The sequence below is a fragment of the Sorex fumeus genome, unplaced genomic scaffold (genome assembly GCF_029834395.1).
Source record: "Sorex fumeus unplaced genomic scaffold, SorFum_2.1 ptg000043l, whole genome shotgun sequence".
In the NCBI taxonomy this organism is placed as follows: Eukaryota; Metazoa; Chordata; class Mammalia; order Eulipotyphla; family Soricidae; genus Sorex; species Sorex fumeus.
This window is the reverse complement of record NW_026606100.1, coordinates 9106191-9129778: the sequence shown is the minus strand read 5'-3', so window position 1 is coordinate 9129778 and position 23588 is coordinate 9106191. Positions and strand designations below refer to the sequence as shown.

The 23588-nt window shown below is 39.6% G+C and overlaps 1 protein-coding gene across 2 annotated transcripts in view; it reads left to right on the top strand.

The window, feature by feature from the left end:
* MINPP1 (multiple inositol-polyphosphate phosphatase 1) overlaps positions 1 to 23588 on the top strand; it is a 43674-nt gene that overhangs the window by 3856 nt on the left and 16230 nt on the right. The window contains exons 2-4 of one of the 2 annotated variants that reach the window (XM_056120459.1): positions 1505 to 1702; positions 10550 to 10647; positions 17287 to 17420. In XM_056120459.1, the coding sequence (XP_055976434.1) occupies positions 1505 to 1702; positions 10550 to 10647; positions 17287 to 17420 (430 nt within the window). The remainder of the gene's footprint in view (positions 1 to 1504; positions 1703 to 10549; positions 10648 to 17286; positions 17421 to 23588) is intronic. The other variant, XM_056120460.1, reaches the window with a different exon arrangement.

The following is a 23588-nucleotide window of genomic DNA, read 5'->3' as shown; positions in this document are numbered from 1 at the left end:
ATCTTTCACTTTCTGATTAGGAACTTGGCTAATGTTTGGTTTTTTGTGTGTGTGTGTTTTTTTTTTCTTTTCAGGTTACTTCTGCCTGTTAGAAACAGTATTTATATGTTACATCTTTACATTTCTAATGACTTTTTTGTGGCTGGTTATTTTTATTTGTGTGTGTGTGTGTGTGTGTGTGTGAGAGAGAGAGAGAGAGAGAGAGAGAGAGAGAGAGAGAGAGAGAGAGAAACAGGGTAGTTTTTATTGGAAGTTACTTAGAAAGTTAGGAGGGGAGAGAGGGAGAAGTACATATTTGAGAAGCATCATTGACAAGCAAGTATTCAAGGGAGAACATGGTCTTGAAGAACAAGCCTATTTGTTTTTCTAAGAAAACATTGGTGGTGTTAAGGAATGATAGAGCTAAATATCCAAACCAAGTTAACAACACTGAAATTGTGGGACCCATACTTTAATAACCAAATTTAAAAGGTGCTTGTCAAGATGGCAGGCCTGGGTTGAGGAACGCAGAAAGGGAGCCGGGTTGGTGAGGGAACCTAGAAACATTGGTGGCAGGATTGGTGATTGGAACATTGGTGATAGGAACATTGTATGGTGATAGGAACATTGTATGTCAAAAGCAAACTACAACTAGTCTTGTAATTCATGTAAATAAATTCATGTAAATAATGAAGTAAGTAGAAAAAGAAAAACATTTATTTCAGTTATTATTTTATCATAATTTATTTTATCAAAACTTATCATAATTTTTTTAAGTTGTACTGACTGCAACAACCATATGCAGGCCATATCTCCTCTTCTAACTCTGTTGGCCTAAAATTACTTCTTGTGTGCATGTTTGTGTCTTTTGTTATTGTTTTGTTTAATTTTGTTTTGGGGCCATACCCAGTGGTACTTGGGAGCTATTCTTTGCTCAGTGTTCAGGGATCACTCCTGTTGGTGTTCAGGTTACCATAAATGGTGCTGGGGATGGAACCTGGGTCAGCCATGTTCAAGGCAAGGGCCTTCCCCTGTACTATCTCTTTTATCTGTCTGTCCCTGTTACATATTTTAGAAAATTACAGTATCTTTAATAATCTGTTCCTATAGTCTTTTTAACAAGTAACTTTATGAATTACAAATACTTAAAAATGATGCTTTATAAATTTTTGGTTTTGCTTTTTGACCACACCTGGTAATGCTCAGGGCTTACTCTTGGCTCTGCACTCAGGTATCCTGATGGTGCCCCAGGGGACCATTTGTGGTACCAGGAATTGAACCCAAGTCAGTTGTATGCAAGGTAAATGCCCTACCCTACCTGCTGTATTGTCTTTCTGGCATATGGGGATTTTTAGTTTTACCCTTTTGTAAGTAATATGTTATTCCCGACATGAGAATGCATAGGGCATTTTTGTATTCTATGTCATACTTGCAAAAAAAGTTTTCAATACTTTGAAAGTTGATATTTATCTCTCTCTCTCTCTCTATATATATATATATATATATAAAACCTCCCCTCTTTCAGACATGGAATGCGGACCTCCAAGAATTAATGATAAATTAATGAGATTCTTTGACCATTGTGAGAAGTTTTTAACTGAAGTTGAAAAAAATACTACTGCTCTTTATCATGTAGAAGCCTTCAAAAATGGACCAGAAATGCAGAAAATTTTAAATAAAGTTGCAGCTACTTTGCAAGTGCCAGTCAACAATTTAAATGCAGGTAATATGCCTATTGTTATTTATTTGAGTGCCAGTATAAAGATTTTAGTTTTTGAATTCTGAAAATGAAAAAAAAAGGAAGAGTAAATTATAGACTTGTGAGTGAATTTACAGTAGGGAAATAATATGTTCTAGATAAAAAAATTGCACACAATGTTTTCTGTTGTCAGATTCATATCTTTGAGTTTTATATAGTATACAAGATTCTTACTGTGTACTGGATTTGGGCGGAGTGGAGAGATGTATATAAAGCTACAACCCTTAAGCATTATTGTCAAACAAATTATCTTACGAATTACCTACTCATGAAGTGTGGTTCAAATGAAAATGTTTAACAGAGCATTTTATTTATTTAAAAATATTAAAATTATTTTGGTTTTTGGGGCCATATCTGGTGATGTTCAGGTGTTACTCCTGGCTCTGCTCTCAGTAATCAATCCTGGCCATGCTCAAGGGGACTGTAGGGGATCTGGAGATTGAAACCAGGTTGGCCGTGTGCAAGGCAAGTGCCTTACCTGCAGTATAATTGCTCCAGACCCCAGTGCATACATTTTATTTTATTTTATTGCTTTTTAGGTCATACCCATCGATACTCAGGATACTCCTAGTTCAGCACTCAGTAATTACTCTTGGCGATACCCAGGGGACAATATGGGATGTCAGGGATCAAATCCAGATCGGCCGCATGCAAGGCAAATGCCTTACCAGCTGTACTGTTACTCTGGTTCCAGAGCATGCATTTTAGAAAGTGAAAAGTGAAGTAGTACTTTTTTTTTCTCTCTCTTTCTAAGCCTTTTTATTAAACCTTAGAGATGATGGAGAATATGCACAGCCACAGATTGACTGGGCTACTTGAGCACTTTTGAGAATAAAAATATATATTATGGTTATTTTGTGAAAGCTGATAGACCAGTGTGTAGTTACCTAGCAGTAGAAAAGTTTTCTTTTTAAAAAAGGATTCTTTTCCACGTCTTCTAGAAATAAATAATTTCTTGAGCAGATATTGACAAATCTCTTAATAAAGATTGTGGATTTCATTATATTGAGAAACAGTTTCCAAGGAGACTTAGATGTTAAGAAGCAAATAAAATACACTAGGCTTTGTCAAGCTTGAGGGTTTTTTTTTTTTTTTTTCTTTTTGGGTCACACCCGGCTATACTCAGGGGTTACTCCTGGCTCTGCAATCAGGAATTACTCCTGGCGGTGCTCAGTGGACCATCTATATGGGATGCTGGGGATCGAACCCGGATCGGCCACATTCAAGGCAAACACATTCCCCACTGTGCTGTCACTCCAGCCCCAAGCCTGAGTTTTATAAGAATCAAAACTGGAAGAGGCATAGACTAGCATTTGGAATAAAACTTTTTCTCTTTCCTTAAACTAGCTGTACATTGGGATCACATTTGGAACTTTAATAATTATTTATTAGAACATGATTGAAACATGCACATTGGTGCATTTTTAACCTTTTTACACCTATGTTCTGATACTGGTGTGACCAAATCACAGATAATAATAAAGACCAATGTAATGAGCATTGATATATTCATGACTAGTTCTTAAATATTTTGCTTTAGTTAGTTGTTGAAGTAAATTGAAGTGCCTTGGTCCTTTCCTTGGATCTTATTCCTCTCCTTTTCTTCCCAGAGCTAACCATTGTCATTTGAGCATTTAAACCATCCCATGTCTCTCTTTGTATTTGTGTTTCTTTGCATAAAGGGGTTACTGTTTCACAGAATTTTAAACTAACAGTGGTATCAGCATGTGATACTGGTCCGAAATTTGATTTTTATTCAACTTTGCAAAATTCTACTTCACGGAGCAGGGTGGAAGGGTTGCAAAGTTTAAGAAGAGAACTCCCAGAATGACCACCAACTGGGAGGTCTTTGGCACTAATGTGGCAACATGGGAAGTTGCCCTCATTGACAGCATTGATGAGGAATACAATCGACTGGTTCAGCACTTCCATGATTGTGCGAGGAATGCCGAGAGAGAGATGGCCACAAAAAGACGCCTGTCTTCGAAAACTATTGAGCTCATTCGCCAACATGGCTTGGCACAAGCCTCAGGCAACCGCAAGCGAATGTCCAAGCTTGCAAAGCAGTGCAGAGATGTGATCAAGGAAGACCTCAAAGAGAGAAGAGCAGCAGTGCTGGCAGATGCAGCAGAAGCTGGGAAAAGCATTCACAACGCCCGCTTGTCCTTCACCAACTATAAGACCAAGATGACTGCCCTTCGATGTCCTGATGAATCTATCACATCTTCTAGAAGGGCAATGGAGAAGATTATCCATGACTTCTACTCAAATCTCTTTGATAGCCATGTCCACCTGCCAACATACCAAATTCCACAGGATGGATATGTCATTCCCAATGTTCTCCCTTCTAAAATCTGACATGCCATTTTGTTGGTAAAGAAGCGAACAGCACCCGGCCCAGACAAGGTCAGACCCGAACACCTGAAGAACCTGCCGTCAGTACTCATCAGTGCACTGGCTCGGCTCTTCACACGCTACCTGTCTGAATGCAAGGTTCCGTCCCCGGGGAAAACTAGCAGGACTGTACTACTGTACAAGAAGGGAGACATCCACGACATTGGCAACTATCGCTCAATCTGCCTGTTGTCTGTCGTCTACAAGCTGTTCACTCGAGTCATCCTGAATGATTGGCAGAACACTAGATGAAGGACAACTATGCGAGCAAGCCAGGTTCCGAAAAGTATTCAGCACGATTGACCATATCCACACCGTAACCAAGCTCATTGAGGTTTCTCGGGAGTTCAAGATGCCACTCTGTCTAACGTTCATTGATTTAAAGAAAGCCTTTGATTCTGTTGGGACGGAAGCGGTCATCAAAGCCCTAGCCAAACAGGGTGTTCAAACATCAAGATCCTCCGTGAGCTGTATTACAGATTCACTACCAGGATCTCACCATTCTACAAAGAAGTAATCATTGATGTCAAAAGAGAGGTTCGGCAGGATGATACCATTTCACCGAAACTCTTAAATGCCACCCTTGAGAATGTCATGCGATGATTGGTATGAGAAGGAATAGGGGTGAAGATAGACGGTCAGCAACTACACTATCTCCGCTTCGCTGATGACATTGCTGTAATAACAACAAACATTAGCCAAGCGGCACAAATGCTGGCAGACTTTGACCATGAGTGTGGAAAGGTTGGACTACAGCTGAATCTCACGAAGACAATGTTTATGAGAAACGGACTCATTCCTGATGTTCCATTCGCTCTCAATGGAACACATATCTCCCAATGCAACAGGTTAGGTGTTGAGAACTCAACAGAACTCAACCTGGCACCTGAGTTGAGGAGGAAGAAAGTGGCTTGGAACACCTTCAAGAGCATCAAAGAAATAGCTAAGAGGACCAAGAACCTCTGGCTCCGGGCAGATCTCTTCAATCTCTTCGATTCTTAATGTTCTTCCTGCATTAACATACACCTCAGAGACCTGGGCCCGATGAAAACAGAATGAGAACGCTCTCCGGGTCTCCCAAAGAGGAATCAAAAGAGCTATGCTTGGAGTATCACGCTTCACTCAAGTGAGAGAAGGAATCCGTCATCCTGACCTCCATTGACAATTGAGAATCAGGGACGCTGTCTTGTTTGCCAAGGCGTTGAAAATCAGATGGGCTGGACACGTAATGAGATTTGGAGATGACTGCTGGACTAGAGCCATTGCCAACTGGATTTCATGGGATGTCAAAAGATCGTGTGGCTGCCCACCTACGAGATGGTCAGACTTCTTCGTCACAACCCTAAACAATCGGTTGGAGGCTCTTTGTGTTCCTAGAACAAGCAGACGCCATTGGGCTACACCACCATGTGACAGGGATGATGGAGACGTTACTGGCGCCTGCTCAAGCAAATTGATGAACAGGATGTCAAGTGACAAGTGTTTTTTTCATTTAATGCTTTTAATTCTGGTCCCACATTTTGAATTTTTGTACAGAATTTCAGACCACACTTATATTCCATTATGTAATCATTATTTTTGTTTGTGACCATTTCGATTATTTAAGAATAACAATATCAACAAAAAAAACCCTGCTTTTAAATAGCCTCTGAATAAACAGGATTATTTATGTTTTACGGATAGGGTAACTTTTGAAACTATTTTGGAGGCAGTATTAGTACAGTTATTCTGGAATTGGTTTGTTTTTGAATCTTGACTTATTCTGACGTTTCATGAGCCCTATATTGTCTTGAGGCCATAGTTTCTTTCTCAGTAAAATGAATATATAATTGCACTTACCTCATAGGAATATTGCAAAGATTATTTGAGATTGTAATTTATATAAAACGTTAGTAAAGGATTCCTTAATAATACACAGAAACTCTTTAAAAATACTTTAGTGGGGCCAGAGCAACATTATTGTGGGTAGGGCATTTGCCTTGCACGCCGCTGACCCGGGTTTGATCCCTGACATCCCATATGGTCTCTGAGCATCACCAGGAATGATCCCTGAGAGCAGAGCCAGGAGTAAGCTCTGCCCCCACATTATGTGCCAACCCAAAAGTTCACCCCAAATGTTCTTTAACTCTTGAATATTTTTTAATAGAGGAAATGCTGTTATGTTTTCTGTAACTTATTTATCTATCAATGTATTGTCTTCTATAGATCTCTTTTCAGTTCTGTTATTTCATAGAATATATAATTTAATGTCTGGGTCAAAGCTAGTTGAAATTTATTTAACCCATCAGAGATAGCACGGGAGTGAAGGTCCTTGCTTTGCATGCTGCTGACCCTGGTTGAAATCCTCAGCATAACATATGGTGTCACTCCTGAGCACAGAGCCAAAGATAGCCCTGAGCACTACCCAGGACATTCTTCCACTATCCTTAGGTCCATCTGTCTTCCACTATCCTTCCAGTTCATCTCTTTATTTCTCCCACCCTCTCCTTCTCTGTTTGATAATCTGAGTTTTATAATCCATCGTTGTCAACATTTGGTTAATGTCTGTTCCTTTGTCATATAGTGAATGAGAGAGATTTTTCTTGTATTTTTCCTCTCTCAGCTGAATTTTAAAACTGGTTGGAGTTCTTTAGTGAATACTTTTTTTGGGGTGGGTCACACCCGGTGATGCACAGGGGTTACTCCTGACTCTGCACTCAGGAGTTAACTCCTGGCGGTGCTCAGGGGACCATATGGGATGCTGGGAATCAAACCTGGGTTGGCCACTTGCAGGCAAATGCCCTACCCCCTGTGCTATCTCTCCAGCCACAATACCTTTTTTTTTTTTAATTCATTATCTCTTCACTTATGGTTACTGTCATATGATAGCTCACAATTTCCTCCTGTAGTCTAAGGAATGTAGTAGTAATGGAGCATATCATGTTATTTTCCCCTTGGGTTCAAGAAAACCATCTAGTGTATGGTAGTGTGCTTTAGAGAATTGAGGTGTTTTTTTTTCTATAATTAGAGTATTGACTGGGGAGTGTGAAAAGCCAGTACTTTTTTTTTTTTTTTTTTTTTTGCTTTTTGGGTCACACTCAGCAATGCTCAGGGGTTACTCCTGGCTCATGCACTCAGGAATTACTCCTGGCGGTGCTTGGGGGACCATATGGGATGCTGGGAATTGAACCTGGGTTGGCCATGTTGGCTGCGTGCAAGGCAAACGCCCTACCCGCTGTGCTATCGCTCCAGCCCTAGTACATTTATTTTTTACATGGAAACACTTGACACTGCCTAAATCAACCATTCCTTGAGCCTGATGGTGTTGCCATAAGATGTATTAGTTGGCTGTATTATGAAACAATTGTTTACCTTAGAGCTGAAGATACCTTATTATTATTTTTTAGTTGGGGTCATATCTCAAAGCACTGGAGGTGCTGGGGGTCATTGCTGGCCATTTTTAGCCCAGTAACCTGACCATTCGGAGCTCAGCTCTGATGCCTCATTTCTTGGGCCCAGCAGTGTTCAGAGGATTGAAATGGAAAACATCTTTTCTGTGTTCATATTTTCATATGATTTTGTAAGAGAGAGAGATATCAAAACATAATGACAACTTGTTAACTCAAGCAATTGTGAGATATTTTGCAGATACCATTGAAATTCAAAAGCTTTTAAAAAAACCAATTTTGGGGCTGGAGAGATAGCACAGCTGGTAGGGTGTTTGTCTTGCACGTGGCCGGCCCGGGTTCGATTCCCAGCATCCCATATGGTCCCCTGAGCACCGCCAGGAGTAACCCCTGTGCATTGCCGGGTGTGAGCCAAAAAGCAAAAAAAAAAAAAAAAAAAACCAATTTCTCATTCTCCTGAAGATAGTTACATATAAATACTTACAAAGTACTCACTGAATGAATGGTTTTACTATAGCTGCCTAATTTATAATTCATGACTTGTTTTTGCTCTGAAGATTAAGTAGAAAAGAACTCATTTAACACCTAAGCATGATAAATAGATGGTAAATAGAAAAATCTACATTTAAATCTTTAACATTATGATTATTTTTATGTTTCTACTATTATTAGTTAGGAGATAAACTTAAATCTGAAAATGTTAAATCAGAAGTATTAGGGGCATCTTTTTACTCAGGAACATTTGATTCTGAATTTTTTTTTTTTTACTATTTCCCAGAAAAAAATAGTTTTTTAAAATTCCTTCCTATCGCTGGAGCGATAGCACAGCAGGTAGGGTGTGTGCCTTGCACGCGGCCGACCCAGGTTCGATTCCTCTGTCTCCCTCGGAGAGCCCAGCAAGCTACCGAGAGTACCCCGCCTTGAGCAAATCGATGAACAACGGGAGGACAGTGCTACAGTGTGTCTCTTCACTTAAAGAATAGGCCATTTGGATTGATTTTCATAATTTCAAAATAGAATTTTATGAATAATTCTTTTCATCAAAATTCCTGGTACTTGCAAAATGCTAATCTTAGATTATAAGCCATTAATAAGGGATTATTATACCTTTTCATATGTATAAGCAAAATTTTAGGGGGTTAGGGAGTTGGACTTAGTGCTTTGGGCTACTCCTGGCTTTGCACTTAGGGATCACTCGTGGCAGTGCCTAGGAAACCATATGTGGTACTGGGAATTGAACCTGGGTTGGTTGCTTGCGAAGCAAATGCTCTCCCCACTGTACTATTGCTCTGGCCCCTAGAAGTAAAGTTTTAAAGTGACCTTTATGTATATTGCTAATTAAATATTTTTGTATTATTTACTGCTTTATGGAAATTCTTTTAACTATTAAAAAATTTTTATTTTAACTATTAAAAATTTTAACTTTTAGCTATTAAAAAACTATTTTAATATTAAAAATTCTTTTAACTATTGCAAAAATCATGTAAAACCTTATTTCTGGTCTCATTTTTCCCTTGGGAAAGAGGAAAGTCATTGAGATAAAAGAAAACTCAGTAGAGGCAACCTCTGCAGTTGGTTTCTCCTCTCCACAGCGTTGGCTAATACCCGCTTCCTCTTGATCTGAGCAGTGTTTGACTCTGTTGCTGACAAAGGCTGCATTTTGTAGGACAAGTACTCCTTCCCTTATCGTTTCATGCAAAGCTAAAGCTGTGTACCTAAAACTGAGTAATCACCTAATTCAGCTGAGAGAACACTCCTGCAATTTATTCTGGATTTCACTGTCTGCTTGAGAAGCAGCTGAGTTTGGAAACCTGACATTGGGGCCAGCCTTTCTACCCCCACTTCTATGTATGACTTTGTCCTCTTTGAGTCTCTCTGTAGTCCTTCATTTCACTTCCTTCCTAACCTCTTATTCTGCCTTTCCTTCTCTGTCTTCCACAGTCTTGCCCAACCTTCATATCCTTTTCTTTGTACTTGGTGTTTTTCCCAGGAAATACCCAGGAAATGGTCTCCAAGACCATTCACTGTTATGCTTTGCTGGGACCAGTGCTGGGGGCCACCAGGGCCAGCTCTGGAGATGCTTGTGGCCTCCAGGGCTACTTGCAGTAATGCTGGGGCAACATGCAGTGCTAGGAATTGAACTAAATTTTTCTACGTGCCAGGCATATGTGTCTAACCCCAGCCCCATCCATACTACTTCTTAATGATTTAATATAAAATACTGCATTGTTTAAAGAACTGTCTAATAATGTACTTTGCTCCTAATTTTTAAGTTGGGACTAAACTTAAAATATTATCTCCTTTCACCCCATTCTCTAATATGAACAGAAGTAATTTATATTTCATACAGTAAATACTTCAGTAAAATATTTTGTGGGTTTGCAGGAATAATGCATATAAACATATTTGAAAGTTGTTTTTACTTAATTGAGGTAACTGATATCACATTTCAGGTGTCTAGCATTTTTGATTGCGTCTATATATATTCATCATGTTCATCACCAAAAGTCTCATTTCCTCTACCATCAAACTGATTCCTATTTCACCACCCAGTAGGTTACATTTAAAAGCAGAAGAAAAGTCAAGAGTTTTACAATTTGTTTCATTGACTGAAATTTTTACCTCATTGTAGTCAGTCTCTTCCTGACAGAGTGTTTTTCATTTTTGTTTGTTTCTGAACCACGTTTGCTGGTGATTCTCCTCTTTCTCCTCCTGACTCAGTGCTTGGGTGTCACTTTCAGCCATATGCAGGGAGACCATGCAGTGCTCAGGATGAAACCCAGACCTTCTGCACACAAAGCTTGTGCACCACCAGCCTGTTAAGCTGCCTTGTTCCTAGAGTAAATTTTAATTCTTTGAAATACAGGTAGAACAGAATAGTCTTAATAGTCTCTTTAAGTATATACGATTTTCTTAGCAGTGCTGCATGTGGCATTCTGTAGATATTTTATAGTCTTTGGAAAATTGTAGAAAATAGGAGAAGTCACAAAATTTTCATTTTTTTTCTCCCCCACCCCACCTCCCCCATCAGATTTAATTCAGGTAGCTTTTTTTACCTGCTCATTTGACCTGGCAATTAAAGGTGTTAAATCTCCTTGGTGTGATGTTTTTGACGTAGATGATGCAAAGGTAAGTAAAAATGCAAAAATTGTAAGTATGTAAAAATTGTTTTTCCCATTTCTTTTTTTTAAACCTCATAATTATTGTTTTTTTTACTTGAAACAGATTAAAATAAAAAGCAATTTTTGATCTTGCTGTATCAATAATCTGTCTCAATCTTTGGATTTTTGTCATTTTGAGTGTAACGTGAGTTAGAGTTTTCCTTACTGGTCTCTTTTCACTCTTTTCACCCTTTGGCCTCTTGAATCTTGGTGCATGTGATCTTCAAATATAGGCAAGTTCTTACCTAGATTTCTTTAGCTATTTTTTTTTTTTAAATTTTTATTAGTGAAACACCATGAGGTACAGTTGCAGACTTACAAATTTTTGTGCATGGATTTCAATTATACAATGATCAAACACCCATCCCTCTACCAGTGCCCATTTTCCACCACCACGGGTCCCAGTATCCCTCCCACCCCCCATCCCCTAGCTAGTCTTTCTTCACATTTGCCTTCCTATTCTTCAGGGACTCCGATGATTCTTGTATTGTCCCCCTTGAACTCACCCCACAGCTCCCGGGTATGCTGTTCATTTCTTTTCAAACTGTCTTCTATTTTCTGCTGTTGCTCGTGGTTTCTCCTTTCTTACCTTGGAGTGCCTCAATATTTTGCTCAACTTCTGTTAATCTGTTGTTCAGAGCTTCTATTGATGTTCGTTGTATCACCTGCCATGTTCTTCATTTCTGTCATTTCTGATTAGTGGTTTTTTTGCTGACTACCTTTGCTATTGTTACTTTGAATTCACTGAACATCCTCCTCATAGTGTTGCTAAAGACACTCCCTAATGATTTATTCATGTTGTTTATGTTTTTGGTGATAATTTTTTCATTCATTGAGCTTAGTGGGCCTCTATGTGTTTTCCCATTATTTATCTAGCGTTCTTGCTGTGCTGGGGCTGAGTCTTTGTATTTAACCCCCCTGGATGATGCCGAGGGATTAAGCTAGAGGTTGCATTCTGTACGAAATGGCAGGAAGAATAACTGTGGAAAGCATGGAACTTGTTGAGAGGATCTCTGGTCTTGTACTTCAGGAGTTGAGGCGCAGACCCTTAATATGACACAGATCAGGTGTGGAGGCTGCTGGGACCCATCTGGGAGCTCTAATAGATACAGTGCTATCAGTTGGAGGAAATCCTCACCTGTGATGTTGGGCGTTAAGAGAGGTAGAATAGGAAAAGTGTTCATGGTATTTTTTCCCCCTCTTTTTTTTTTTCTTGTTTTGGACCACACCCAGTGGGTGCTCAGAGCTTACTCCCTTCTCTATGCTCAGGGATAACTCCTGGCAGACTGCGTACCATATGGGGCGCAGGGGATTGAACCCAGATCAGTTGCATGCAAGGCAAATGTCTGTTACTCCAACCCCATGTGTTCATTATTTTCTGAAATACCTAGGGTAATGATGTTGGATAGAATTCTGTTAGGCGAGAGGAAGATGTGTTTCAAAGTTTGAAAAGTTTCTTGTCATCTAGAAGCAGGCTTTCAAGTTAAGAGTTAATGAACGTTTGAAGATAAGTGCTTAATTTTGTTACTTGAAGACTTGCATGGGCATTTAAGGTAATGAGATTTTTGAGATATTGTGCCAGTTTGAGATTATGCTTTGCAGTGAGTTGGAGAAGGGGCTCGGTTCTTCCATGATGATTACTCTTGGAAGCAGAGTGACAGTAATACTGGGTGTATTATATTTGGTCTCCATGCTCCTTTATTGCTTCCAGACTATTTCCTTTTTTTTTTTTTTTTTTTTTTTTTGGCTTTGCTGGGTCACACCTGGCATTGTTCAGGGGATACTACTGGTTTTGCACTCAGGTATTACTCCTGGTGGTGTTCCTGAGACCATATGCGATGCGTTGTAAGGCATATGCCCTAATCAGTGTACTATCACTCCAGCCACCAGGCTATCTACTTTTTGGTTCCCACTGTTCCCAGTTTTTAATCTCCTTAAAATGTCCAAAACTTGTTACTTCAGAACCTTTTCTCCTAAATTCCTGAGTACAAAGTTTATCTTTTAAATTGGAATATTTTAAAAAATGAAAGGGGCACTATTATTAAGCCTGTGTAGGTGTGAACTGAGAAGACCTTGCCTCCCTTTCTCTCTATTCCATTTGTTTTGAGAAAGGAACTGATATACAAAATTTAAGTGATTTTCAATATTGTGTAAATGACTGATGGGTATTGACAGTAGGAAAATTTACTTTTTGTGGGAGGATGGATGGAGTTTATGTCACTCCTAGGAGTCCTGGAGATTCAACTGGGCTTAGCTGCATGTAAGTTATAAGCTTTAACCCTGGTTCTAGTCTCTAACTCCCAAAAGAGAAATACCATTCAGCAAAAATAAATGACTTATTTTCCCACATTACTATAGTTATACTATTTGGCATGTGCTCATCTGGCCACCTGATCTCTGCCTTTTTCTGTCCTGACTAGGATTTCACCTTGTTCCTTATTTGAACTTAGTCCTTGCTTATTCACCCTCACATCACTTAATTTCTCCCTTCTTTCCTGAATTACTTCCATTTTTGATTCCTTTTCCTTTCAAGCACCTACTTCATGTTTTTTTGTGCATCTTCTCTTTGCCTTCTGAGAGGTAGTTAGTACAGTACAAATATGTTAGAATTGAAGAATCAAAGTAAAAACCTATGCTTTGGTTTCCTTTAATGATGGAAGTTTTGGTGACTCAGGAATATAACTATAGCTTACAATATTTATAACGCTTACTTTAGTGTTTTTTTTTAAATTTTTATTAGTGAAACACCATGAGGTACAGTTGTAGACTTACACATTTTTGTGCTTGGGTTTCAGTTATGCAGTGATTGAACACCCATCCCTCCACCAGTGCCCATTCTCCACCACCACTGATCCCAGTATCCCTCCCACTCCCCTTCCTTCCCCATCCCATCCTTCCTCTGTGGCAGGACATTCCCTTTTGTTCTCTCTCTCCTTTTGGGTGCTGTGGTTTGCAAAAGAGGCATTGAGTGGTAATCATATTTGGTCCACATTCCACTCTCAGCACAGATCTCCCATCCTGAGAGGAACTTCCCAAAACCATTTATTTGGTGCTCCTTTCTCTATCTGAGCTGCCATTTCCCCTAGTGTGTGCGGCTAGCCTTCAAGCAATGGAGTAAACCTCCTGGTACTTATCTCGGCTATTCTTGGGTGTTAGTCTCCTATTTTGTTACTTTATGTTCCCCAGATGAATCCAGTCTTTCTATGTTTGTCCCTCTCTTTCTGATTGGTTTGGCTTAGAATGATACTTTCCATGTGGTACCACTTGTATATAAATTTCATGACTTCATCTTTTCTAACAGCTACATAGTACTCCATTGTGTAATTTCCAGGTGTTTGACTTGGTTCTTTGTGTCTGTGTGTGATTCACTTCTATTCTCAGTGCATCGTGGTCTGAAAAGATGGTTGATACTATTTCTATCTTCCTGATAGAAATATAATTGAGCTATGTTTTGTGTCTTAGCACATGTTCTATTTTGGAAAATATTCCATGTGCACTGGAGAAGAATGTGTACTCTTTCTTTTTGGGGTGTAGAGCCCTGTTTAGGTCTATAAGCCCTTTCTGTTCTATTTCTTTTTTCAAAGCCAATGTTTCCTTGCTGAGTTTTGTTCTTGTTGATCTATCCAGAGGTGATAAGGCGATGTTGAAATCTCCAGCTACTATTGTATTGCTAGCAATGTCCTCCTTAAAATCCGTTAGCAGTTGTTTTAAGTATTTAGCTATTCCCTCATTAGGTGCATATACATTTACGAGTGTGTTTTTTTCCTGTTGTACATATCCCTTGATGAAGAGAAAATAGCCTTCGCTGTCCCTTCTAATCTTTTTCAACTTGAAATTGATGTTGTCGGATACTAGTATGGCCACCCCAGCTTTTTTGAGGGAGCTGTTTGCTTGCAGTATTGTTCTCCACCCTTTAACTTTGAGTCTGTATTTGCTCTGACTGTTGAGATGAGTTTCTTGTAGGCAGCAGAATGTTGGGTTCTGTCTCTGAATCCATTTTGCCACTGTGTGTCTCTTCATTGTTGAATTTAGACCGTTGACATTGAGAGAGATTATTGTTATGGGGTTTTGTGTCATCTTTCTGTTGCGCTTGTAGGATTTGTCTTATCTTATAGTAGCCCCTTTTAGCCCTTGTTTTAGGTTTGCTTTTGAGTCTGTGAAGTTCCTGAGCTGCTGTTTATTTGGAAAATAGTGTACTCTTCCTTCAAGTTTGAGTGAGAGTTTAGCCGGATAGAGTATTCTTGGTGAAGCATTCACTTCAGTGAGTTTTTCACTATATCCCGCCATTGCCTTCAGGCTTGGAGGGTTTCCTCTGATAGGTTTGCTATGAATCTAAGGGGTGCTCCTTTGTATGTGATTTCCTTCTTTGACCTTGCTGCTTGCAGTATTGTGTCTCTATCGGTAGCATCGATCATTCTAACTATGATATGTCTTGGAGTGTTTTTGTTAGGGTCTCTTTTAGCTGGCACCTTTCGGGCTCCTTGAATCTGAATGGCTGCATTGTCAAGCTCTGGGAATTTTTCAGCAATGATTTGTTTAAGCATGGCTTTTTTATTGGGATTGTTTCCCTGAGCTCTGGTAATCCTATGATTCTAATGTTGTTCCTCTTTGAATCATCTCCTAGGACTCTGATCGCTCGCGATCTATTTTGAGGTCTCTTGCCATTGTTTGCTGTTGTCTGTTGACTTGGTGCAAGCTGATCTTCCAGCTCACTGATTCTGTCTTCAGCTGTGGCCGTTCTACTGTTGAGGGCACAGACTGAGTTTTTTTATTTCATCTACGAAATCTTTCATTTGTGACATTTCTGTGCGTAGCTTTCCAATTTCTGCTCTCATTTCTTCCTGTATTTTCTCAATTGTGCGATCCATTGTTTCTTTCATATCCTCTTTCAGTTTATTGGATATCTGTCTGTTTCATTGAGTTCATTGAACATCTTCATGACTTCATATCTGAATTCTTTCTCAGAGAGGTCCCTTAGGTGAATAGCACCTACTGAGCCTTCTGGACTCTTCATCATCCTCCCCACATGGTGGGGATTTGCCTAGTTTCTTCATGTTGGTGTGTAGGTATGGGAACTATGATGTTATACTAGATTTCTTGGTACACTAAACTACCTGCCACCGCATGAACATTGGCCTACCTAAAATCAGGCCATGCCCACCTTTAAGGAAGCATGAGACTGCCACTTCTAAGGAACCCGCTTCAGAAGAGGCCACGCCCCTTCGGGAACCTGGTGTATGTAGGGAGTAAAGGCTGGGTGGGGAAGAGGACCGGAGCTTTGTTCGTGGTGAAGAGGAAGAGGCTCATGTCTGCTTTTGTCCCAGGGTCCTAGAGGACGCCTGGGGCTGTGCAGGGCGAAAGCCAAGTCCTGTCTTCGAATATTGGTGGGCAGACTGACCTGGGTGGGGAAGAAGACTGGAGCATCGTTGGGGGCTGGTGTTTTTGTGTTTTTTTTTTTTTAATTTTTTTTTTCCTTTTTAGGGTTACTTTCCTTTTTTTCTTATTGCTTATGAACTCATCTCTTTTTCCCCTGCTCTTGCAACTTACTCCGAAAATTTTCAAATTGACAGAATTTGTAAGAATAATACAATGAACATTAAAATGTACTTCATTTTTTTTGTTTGCTTAGCTTTTCAATGCTAATTGTTGTTTTAACAAATTTGCTTTTCAATACTAATAGTTGTTTTAACAAATTTCCAGAGGGTAAAAAATATGTATTATGGTTTGGGGGGCTGGAGTGATAGCACAGCAGTATGGCGTTTGCCTTGCATGCGGCCAACTTGGCCGACCTAAGTTGGATTCCTCGGCCCCTCTCAGAGAGCCCAGCAAGCTCCTGAGAGTATCTCGCCTGCACGGCAAAGCCTGGCAAGCTACCCGTGGCGTATTGGATGTGCCAGAGCAAATCGATGAACAACGGGAGGACAGTGCTACAGTGCTATGGTTTGGGGACCATACCCAGTGGCACGTGGAAGCCACTGTGGATTTTGTGCTTGGGGTTGCTCGAAGTAGTGCTTAGGGGACCATGTGGTACTAGGAATGAACCCAGGACTCCTTCATGCAAAGCACGCTCAGTCTTTTAAGATCTCTCTCTTCCCATGGCAGATTAAATACATGAACTAAAATAATTCATTTCTCTTTGGTTTCTATCCTTCTGAAATACCTAGAAATTCTTCATCCACTCTTTAGCCTTTTGTGTACTGCCCTGGATAGTCTTCAGTATATGTCTTTTTTTTTTTTCCTGCTGTATATGTCTTTGATTATCATCTTGATACAATTTTAGAAAAAAGGGGAAGTTAGTACATGCCTTTAACCCGCTCTTCTGAACAGTTGATAACATATTCTGACTGTGCTGTTAATTTGCTCTTGCGTGCCTGCTTGTACATTGCCTTGGTTCCTTTCATGTCTGCACATAAGTCTTTATGTGTTAGGATCTTGTATTATTCTTTATTTTCTCAAAAGAGCAATTATACACTAGGAATGCTAGACTATTATACTTTGTGCAGAATAATAATTAACCAGTGTAACCTTTGCTGAGAAAATCATTAATCAGAGAATCTTTTACATTGATGCAGTGTTCTAGTACTGAGTTTTGAAATTTTTGTTTTAGGTATTAGAATATTTAAATGATCTAAAACAATATTGGAAAAGAGGATATGGATATACTATCAATAGTCGATCCAGCTGCACCCTGTTTCAGGATATCTTTCAGCACATGGACAAAGCAGTTGCAGAGAAACAGAGGTAAAAACTTAAATTTAAAAGAAAAAAAGAATGTGTTTTCTTCTCACCAAATTAAATTTGCAATGGGTTGTGTGGTGGGTGTTTTACAAAGACAGATTCTCATTGAAAAACCAAGTTAGTATTTTATTTTACTTTTATTTTTCATTTTGTTAATTTTGGCGGGGAGTCTCCCAGTCAGTGGCCAGGGAGTTGGGGGCCAAACCTGTTGATTTTGGCCAACTGGGCGGAACAGTTCAGTGTTCAGCCGGAAGGATGCTGTGGTTCTTCTTGGGCCCTGATATTGTTTGGGGGCCTCTAGACTATACTTGGCAGTATTTGGGAGACCATATGGTGCCAGGAATTGAACCAGGGTGAGATACACATGCAAAACATGTGTCTTAACTCCTGTGCTATGTCCCTGGTCCCTTTAATTTTTAAATTTTAAATCATATGCCTCCAAGCAGTGTTCAGGGGTCTTGGAAATAATGCCTGATGATACTTGGCCTGACTGTCTAGTCCTGACGGTTCAGTAGTCGGGCCAAAAGGGGTGGTAATGCTCAGGTGTATCAGAAAGAGAGGTCCCCGGGCCAACCCCAGTCTGCTTGGGGCCACCAGGGATACATCACAAGGTGCCGGGGGTTGCATGTGATGTTGAGGCTGTAATCTCAGAACCTTGTGCACGTGCTTTAGACTGTGTCCCTTAGCTCTTAAAAAATATTTTATGATTTGAATGTTTAATAGAACCTAAGTATGTTTCTATGTAGGCTTGCGCATTCACAGTTAGAGATTAAAACTGTGCTAGCACTTGATCAAGACAGACTGAAGATCGATGTATTTTATTTTGCTAATAGTAATGCTTTATATACATATGTGTACAGGGAGACTTTTTATGTGTGTGGGTATAACTCTGGATTATGGAGTTTGGGGGAATTTGACAAGAGTTAGAGAAGAAATCCTCATTGAGTGCTCAGTTTCTGCTACCAAAGATTGTTGTGGGACAGAGTGGTTAAGCAAGTACCGTCTTTGCCCTAGGAGCGAACTTCTTTTCCTGATTAGTGTTACAATGATTTATGACCCTAGACGTTATGAAATTATAGGTGTCTATTATTTGTCCTATGTTGAACATGAGATATATAAAAAGCTTAATTTAGATATTTAGACAAGAAGGATTTTTAAGTAGCTTTTGCAAGGTTTTTTTTTTTTAAATAATTTGATGCCAGGTGTAAAGCTTAAGTAAAAAGGTAATTATTGGTATTTCATTAAAATAAATTATTTCTGGGCTTTCTACCCCTCTGGAGAAGCCCTTGTTCTTTTGAACATCTCCTTCCTCCCATATTTCTAAATTTCTTTCAAAGAAAACTGTTTTATAAATAAAGTAATTATTTCTGTATTCTGAAAACTGTACATATGTACATAGAGAAATTTAAGAAGACTCAAAAACTGAAAAGAGGTAGTATCTTTATGTTAGGCTGGAAGTTTCATTTACTCGTTATTTTTTCATAGTCCAAATAGGTTTCTTTGTAGAAATTGACTTTTTGTTGTTGCTGTTGTATTTGAGCCATAGCCAGTGGTGCGCAAGCTTTCTCCAGGGCTGACCACTCACTCAGGAATCACTCCTGGTGGGCTCGAGGGTCCATATGGCATGCTGATGATCTCATGGTGAACATCCTACTCCCACTCTGGCCCTGGAAGTTGACATATTTATTCTAAAATTTACACAAATACAAAGGATCTTGGACAAACTAAGATGATTTTGAGGGGCCATTGAGCTATTTCAGTGGATGGAAGCACAGGCTTTGTGTGTCAGAGGCCCAGACTCTGTCCTGGCACCTTGTACATTACCAGGAACAAGCCATTAGCACTGACGACCACTGGGTATGTAGCAGGCACCACCCCCTGTTCCCCAGTAATTTTGAAAATAAGAAGAAAATAAAATGATCTGATTTTAAAAGTTATATGCAATTATAGACATAGACAGATTAATAAAATAGAATATTCATAAATAAACTCAAGTATATATAATCAGTTTTGACAAAGATGCCAGTTACACGTTGGAAAAAACAATGGAGTTTTCAGCAGTGGTACTCAATTTATCGTAACTCTTGCAAAATGAACTTTAACTTCGCACTAACCACAAAAATGAATCATAGATTTATATGTACAATATAAAAATTTAAAACTTGTAGAAGAAAAATTGGATTATCAAGTATGAGAATTAAATATGAGAATTAAAACTATAATAAGAAAATAGAGGGACAAATCTTCATGATCTTATATTTTCCAGAGTTCTCTTAGATATCATGCCCAAAACACAGTACATGAAAATTGATGAAGTGAACTTTATCAAAATTAAAAATTCTTGTGATTCATGAGAAGATAAACATATACATATGTACATGCATATAACAGGGTACTGTTCAGCAATTGGTAAGGTAAGGTAAAGGTAAAGGCCCTCCCGTTGTTCGTCGATTTGCTCGAGTGGGCCCAGTAACATCTCCATTGGAGACTTTGTTGTTACTGTGTCTGGCATATCGAATACGTCACGGGGAGCTTGCCAGGCTCTGCTGTGCGGGCGAGATACTCGGTAGCTTGCCGAGCCCTCCGAGAGGGGCGGAGGAATCGAACTCGGATCGGCCATGTTGGCTGCGTCAGCAATAAAAAAGAATGAATTACTGGTAGATACAACAAAATGAAAGACTCCAAGGGCTAAAAGAATCTAGTTGCGTGAGGCTTTTGGCTGATTCTGTTTGTTTAAAATTTCTAGAGAAGATAAAACTTGACAGATGAAAATAGACCAGGTGGGCTTAAAAAATAGTACAGTGGATAAGGCATTTGCCTTGCACACAGCTGATTTAGGTTCTATCCCTGGTACCACATATGTTCTGAGACCTGCCAGGATTGATCCCTCAGCATAAAGCCAAGCACTGCCAGGTGTAGTCCCATCGCCCCCCACCCCCCCAAAAAAATAAGTAGTTGCCTGGCTCCAGATCTAGGGGACTAGGCGACTGTGGGGGTAAGCTTGGACTGTAAATGGATACAGGGAATTTTATAAGACAATTGAACTATCTCAAATAGGAGTATAAAGACTACATGCCCAGCCACTTCACTGAAATTCATCTTAACAGTCAAAAAAAGGGGAAGTTTGGTGGTTAATCTTGTGACTATCTCAATAGACAAGGGATCACTAAGAAAATGATGGCTTGAGGAACTGGTCCGGAGGGGAGACATGTGCTGAAAGTAGATAATGGACCAAACATGATAACCTCTCAGAATCTGCATTGCAAACCATAATGCCCCAAAGTAGAGAAAGAGTATGGGGAATATTGTCTGCCATGGAGGCAGGGGGAGGGTGGAAAGGGGGGGGGGGTATACCAGGGATATTGGTGGTGGGGAATTTGCACTGGTGGAGGGATGGATGTTTGATCATTGTGTGATTTTGTAACCCAAACATGAAACTATCTCACGGTGATTCAGTAAAATTAAAAAAATCATGTGACCATCTCAACAGATGCAAAAAATAAAAAAGCATTTCAAAACTTTAAAATCCATTTGTGATAATTCTCCACAATGTGGCTAAGAAGGAACATTTCTCACATAATAAAGACCATATATGATGAGCCCACAGCTAACATCATATATACTCAATAGTGAAAACTTGATAGCTTTCCTGAGATTAGAAACAAGACAAGAAGGTGCATTCTTGCCTCCTTTATTCAAATGACCCAGAGCAGGTAGGCCAGAAAAGGCATTCAGATTGAAAAGGAAGAGACCAGAGAGATGGAGCATTTGGTCCCCCGAGTCCTTGGTTATAGAGCCAGGAGGAAGCCCTGAGCACAGCTGACTGGCTCAAAAAACAAATGAAAAAGGGGTCTCAGGTTCTGTTCCCTAATTTTTCATTGGCTCAAATCTTTGGTATTTTCAGATTTCGCTGATGAATAATCATAGGGGTTTTAAGGTCATGTAGTTCTGCATTTGAACCTAAGGTGGCAGCATTGAAATAAATATAGTGACATCAAGTAATTATTGTTAAAAACCACCATGGTTGATTATCCCAATTTAGTTCATTGTGAGTTGGGAGTTTTGTCTTGTAAAATTATTAAAAATGCCCATTGGTTTAAGTTCTTAAAAATATGTTCTTCCTATCTTTTGGGCTAACTTGCTGAAAACCAAAGGTTTCATGGATTTATAAAAAAAAAAAAAGCACTATAAAAGCAATGCCAAAGGTATATGTGGCATTGTTTTTTTAGGGCTACTTGTTGAAAGATTGGCTAAATAAGGTACATATTTGTATAAGTAGCCTGACTATCTGTTGAATTCAGGTTCAGGTGTTCAGTTACCTCCCAGAAAGATACTATTGTTTGGTAGACTATAGATTATGTGTGATGTCTGGAATTTTACTTAACTGCTTTTCTTTCAGAGCCAAGAACACATATCGATGCAGTTGGTTCTCACTGTATTAAAGTCTCCCTCTTCCTCTTATAGCCCCTAGTTCAGTCAGTTCTGCAGTTCTCCTCTCAAAAATCCAAGTGAAAACCTACACATCTCTTCTTGACCCTCAGTCTTCTTCATCTTCTGTATCACTTCACCACAGTTGGTAGGAGTGGGAGGGGAGGGAAGGGATGTATCCACTTAGATATAATTCCATGTGCTGTTCTTGTTTCTTGTGCTACCACTCCAGTTCCTCTCTTAGATCCTAGCAACTGGCATCCAACTGCTTCTGATTTCTTGCTACTGTTCCTTCTCTCCGACACAGCTTATTATGTAGCAATACTGGGTATTGATCATGAAGGTATTCATCATGAAGATGAAAATGATTTAAATTGGAAATCATGTTTCAATTGGGACAATACTTTTTTATTGTTGTTTTTATTTTTAAAATTTTTTAATTGAATCACCATGAGGTACAGTTACAAGTTTTCATGTTTGAGTTACAATCACACAATGATCAAACACCCATCCTTCCATCAGTGCACATTCCCCACCACCAATCTCCCCAGTATACCCTCCCCCTTTCCCTTTCCCACCCTCCCACTGCCTCCATGGCAGGCATTTTTCCCCCATACTCTCTCTACTTTTGGGCATTATGGTTTGCAATACAGATACTGAGAAGTTATCATGTTTGGTCCTTTATCTACTTTCAGCACATATCTCCCGTCCTGACTGATCCCTCCAACCATCGTTTTCTTAGTGATCCCTTCTCTATTCCAGCTGCCTTCTCCCCCCACTCATGAGGCAGGCTTCCAACTATGGAGCAATCTTTCTGGCCCTTGTGTCTACTGTCCTTGGGTGTCAGTTTCATGTTATGTTTTATACTCCCAAATGAGTGCAGCAGAACAATACTTTTAATAACAGCACTAAGACAGGTTGAAAGGACTCAGGATTAATTTGAAATGTGACATTTGGTAAAAGCTTTATGGGTGGAGGGGCCTTTGAGATAGGGTCACGGAAGGTGTTTTCCACTAATCTTAACCTATCAGTCTTCAACATGTCAATTTTTGTTGTTATTGTAGTCCTAGCACAGTTGGTTGTAGTGTGTGTGTACACACATGCTGGTGCATGTGTGCATGCACACGCACACACACAGACACACATGGTTGTAATGTACTAGGGTTACACTTGGAGTGCTAAGTTGCATCTGGCAGTGCTGGGGATTGCACTGAGCAGGGTAGAGTCATATTGGGGATGGATCCGTTGGCCTTATGTCCAAGACAGGTGCTCTGCTGCCGAACCACATCCTGCTTGCATCCTGATTGGGATCTTATTGATGTAAGATAAAAGGCACATATTTGAATATGGATACATAATAATCGTGAAATCATCAACACAATTAGATTGACAAAATAGCCATCACATAAAAGGTTCTTTGGATCTTTCTAATATCTGTGTCTCACTACTCCAACCCTACATTCCTAGGCCAAAAGCTGATCTGCTGTCAGTAGTTCATTGCCCCCATCCCACATTCCTCCTCTCTCTTTCTGCCTAAGTCATTTCATTTCTTTGTCTTTTTGCTTGAGAAGATAATTTAGTTCTACATTTTTGTCTTAATTGGTCAAACTGACATTTGCCAAATGTTTCATTGGAGATGATATCTCAAGATATTTTTCCCTTGATAATTTTCTTCTCAGTAACTGGCAGTTCCTGTTGATTATATTGCACTTACATAAGTATGGGGGATTATATGCACAGTCT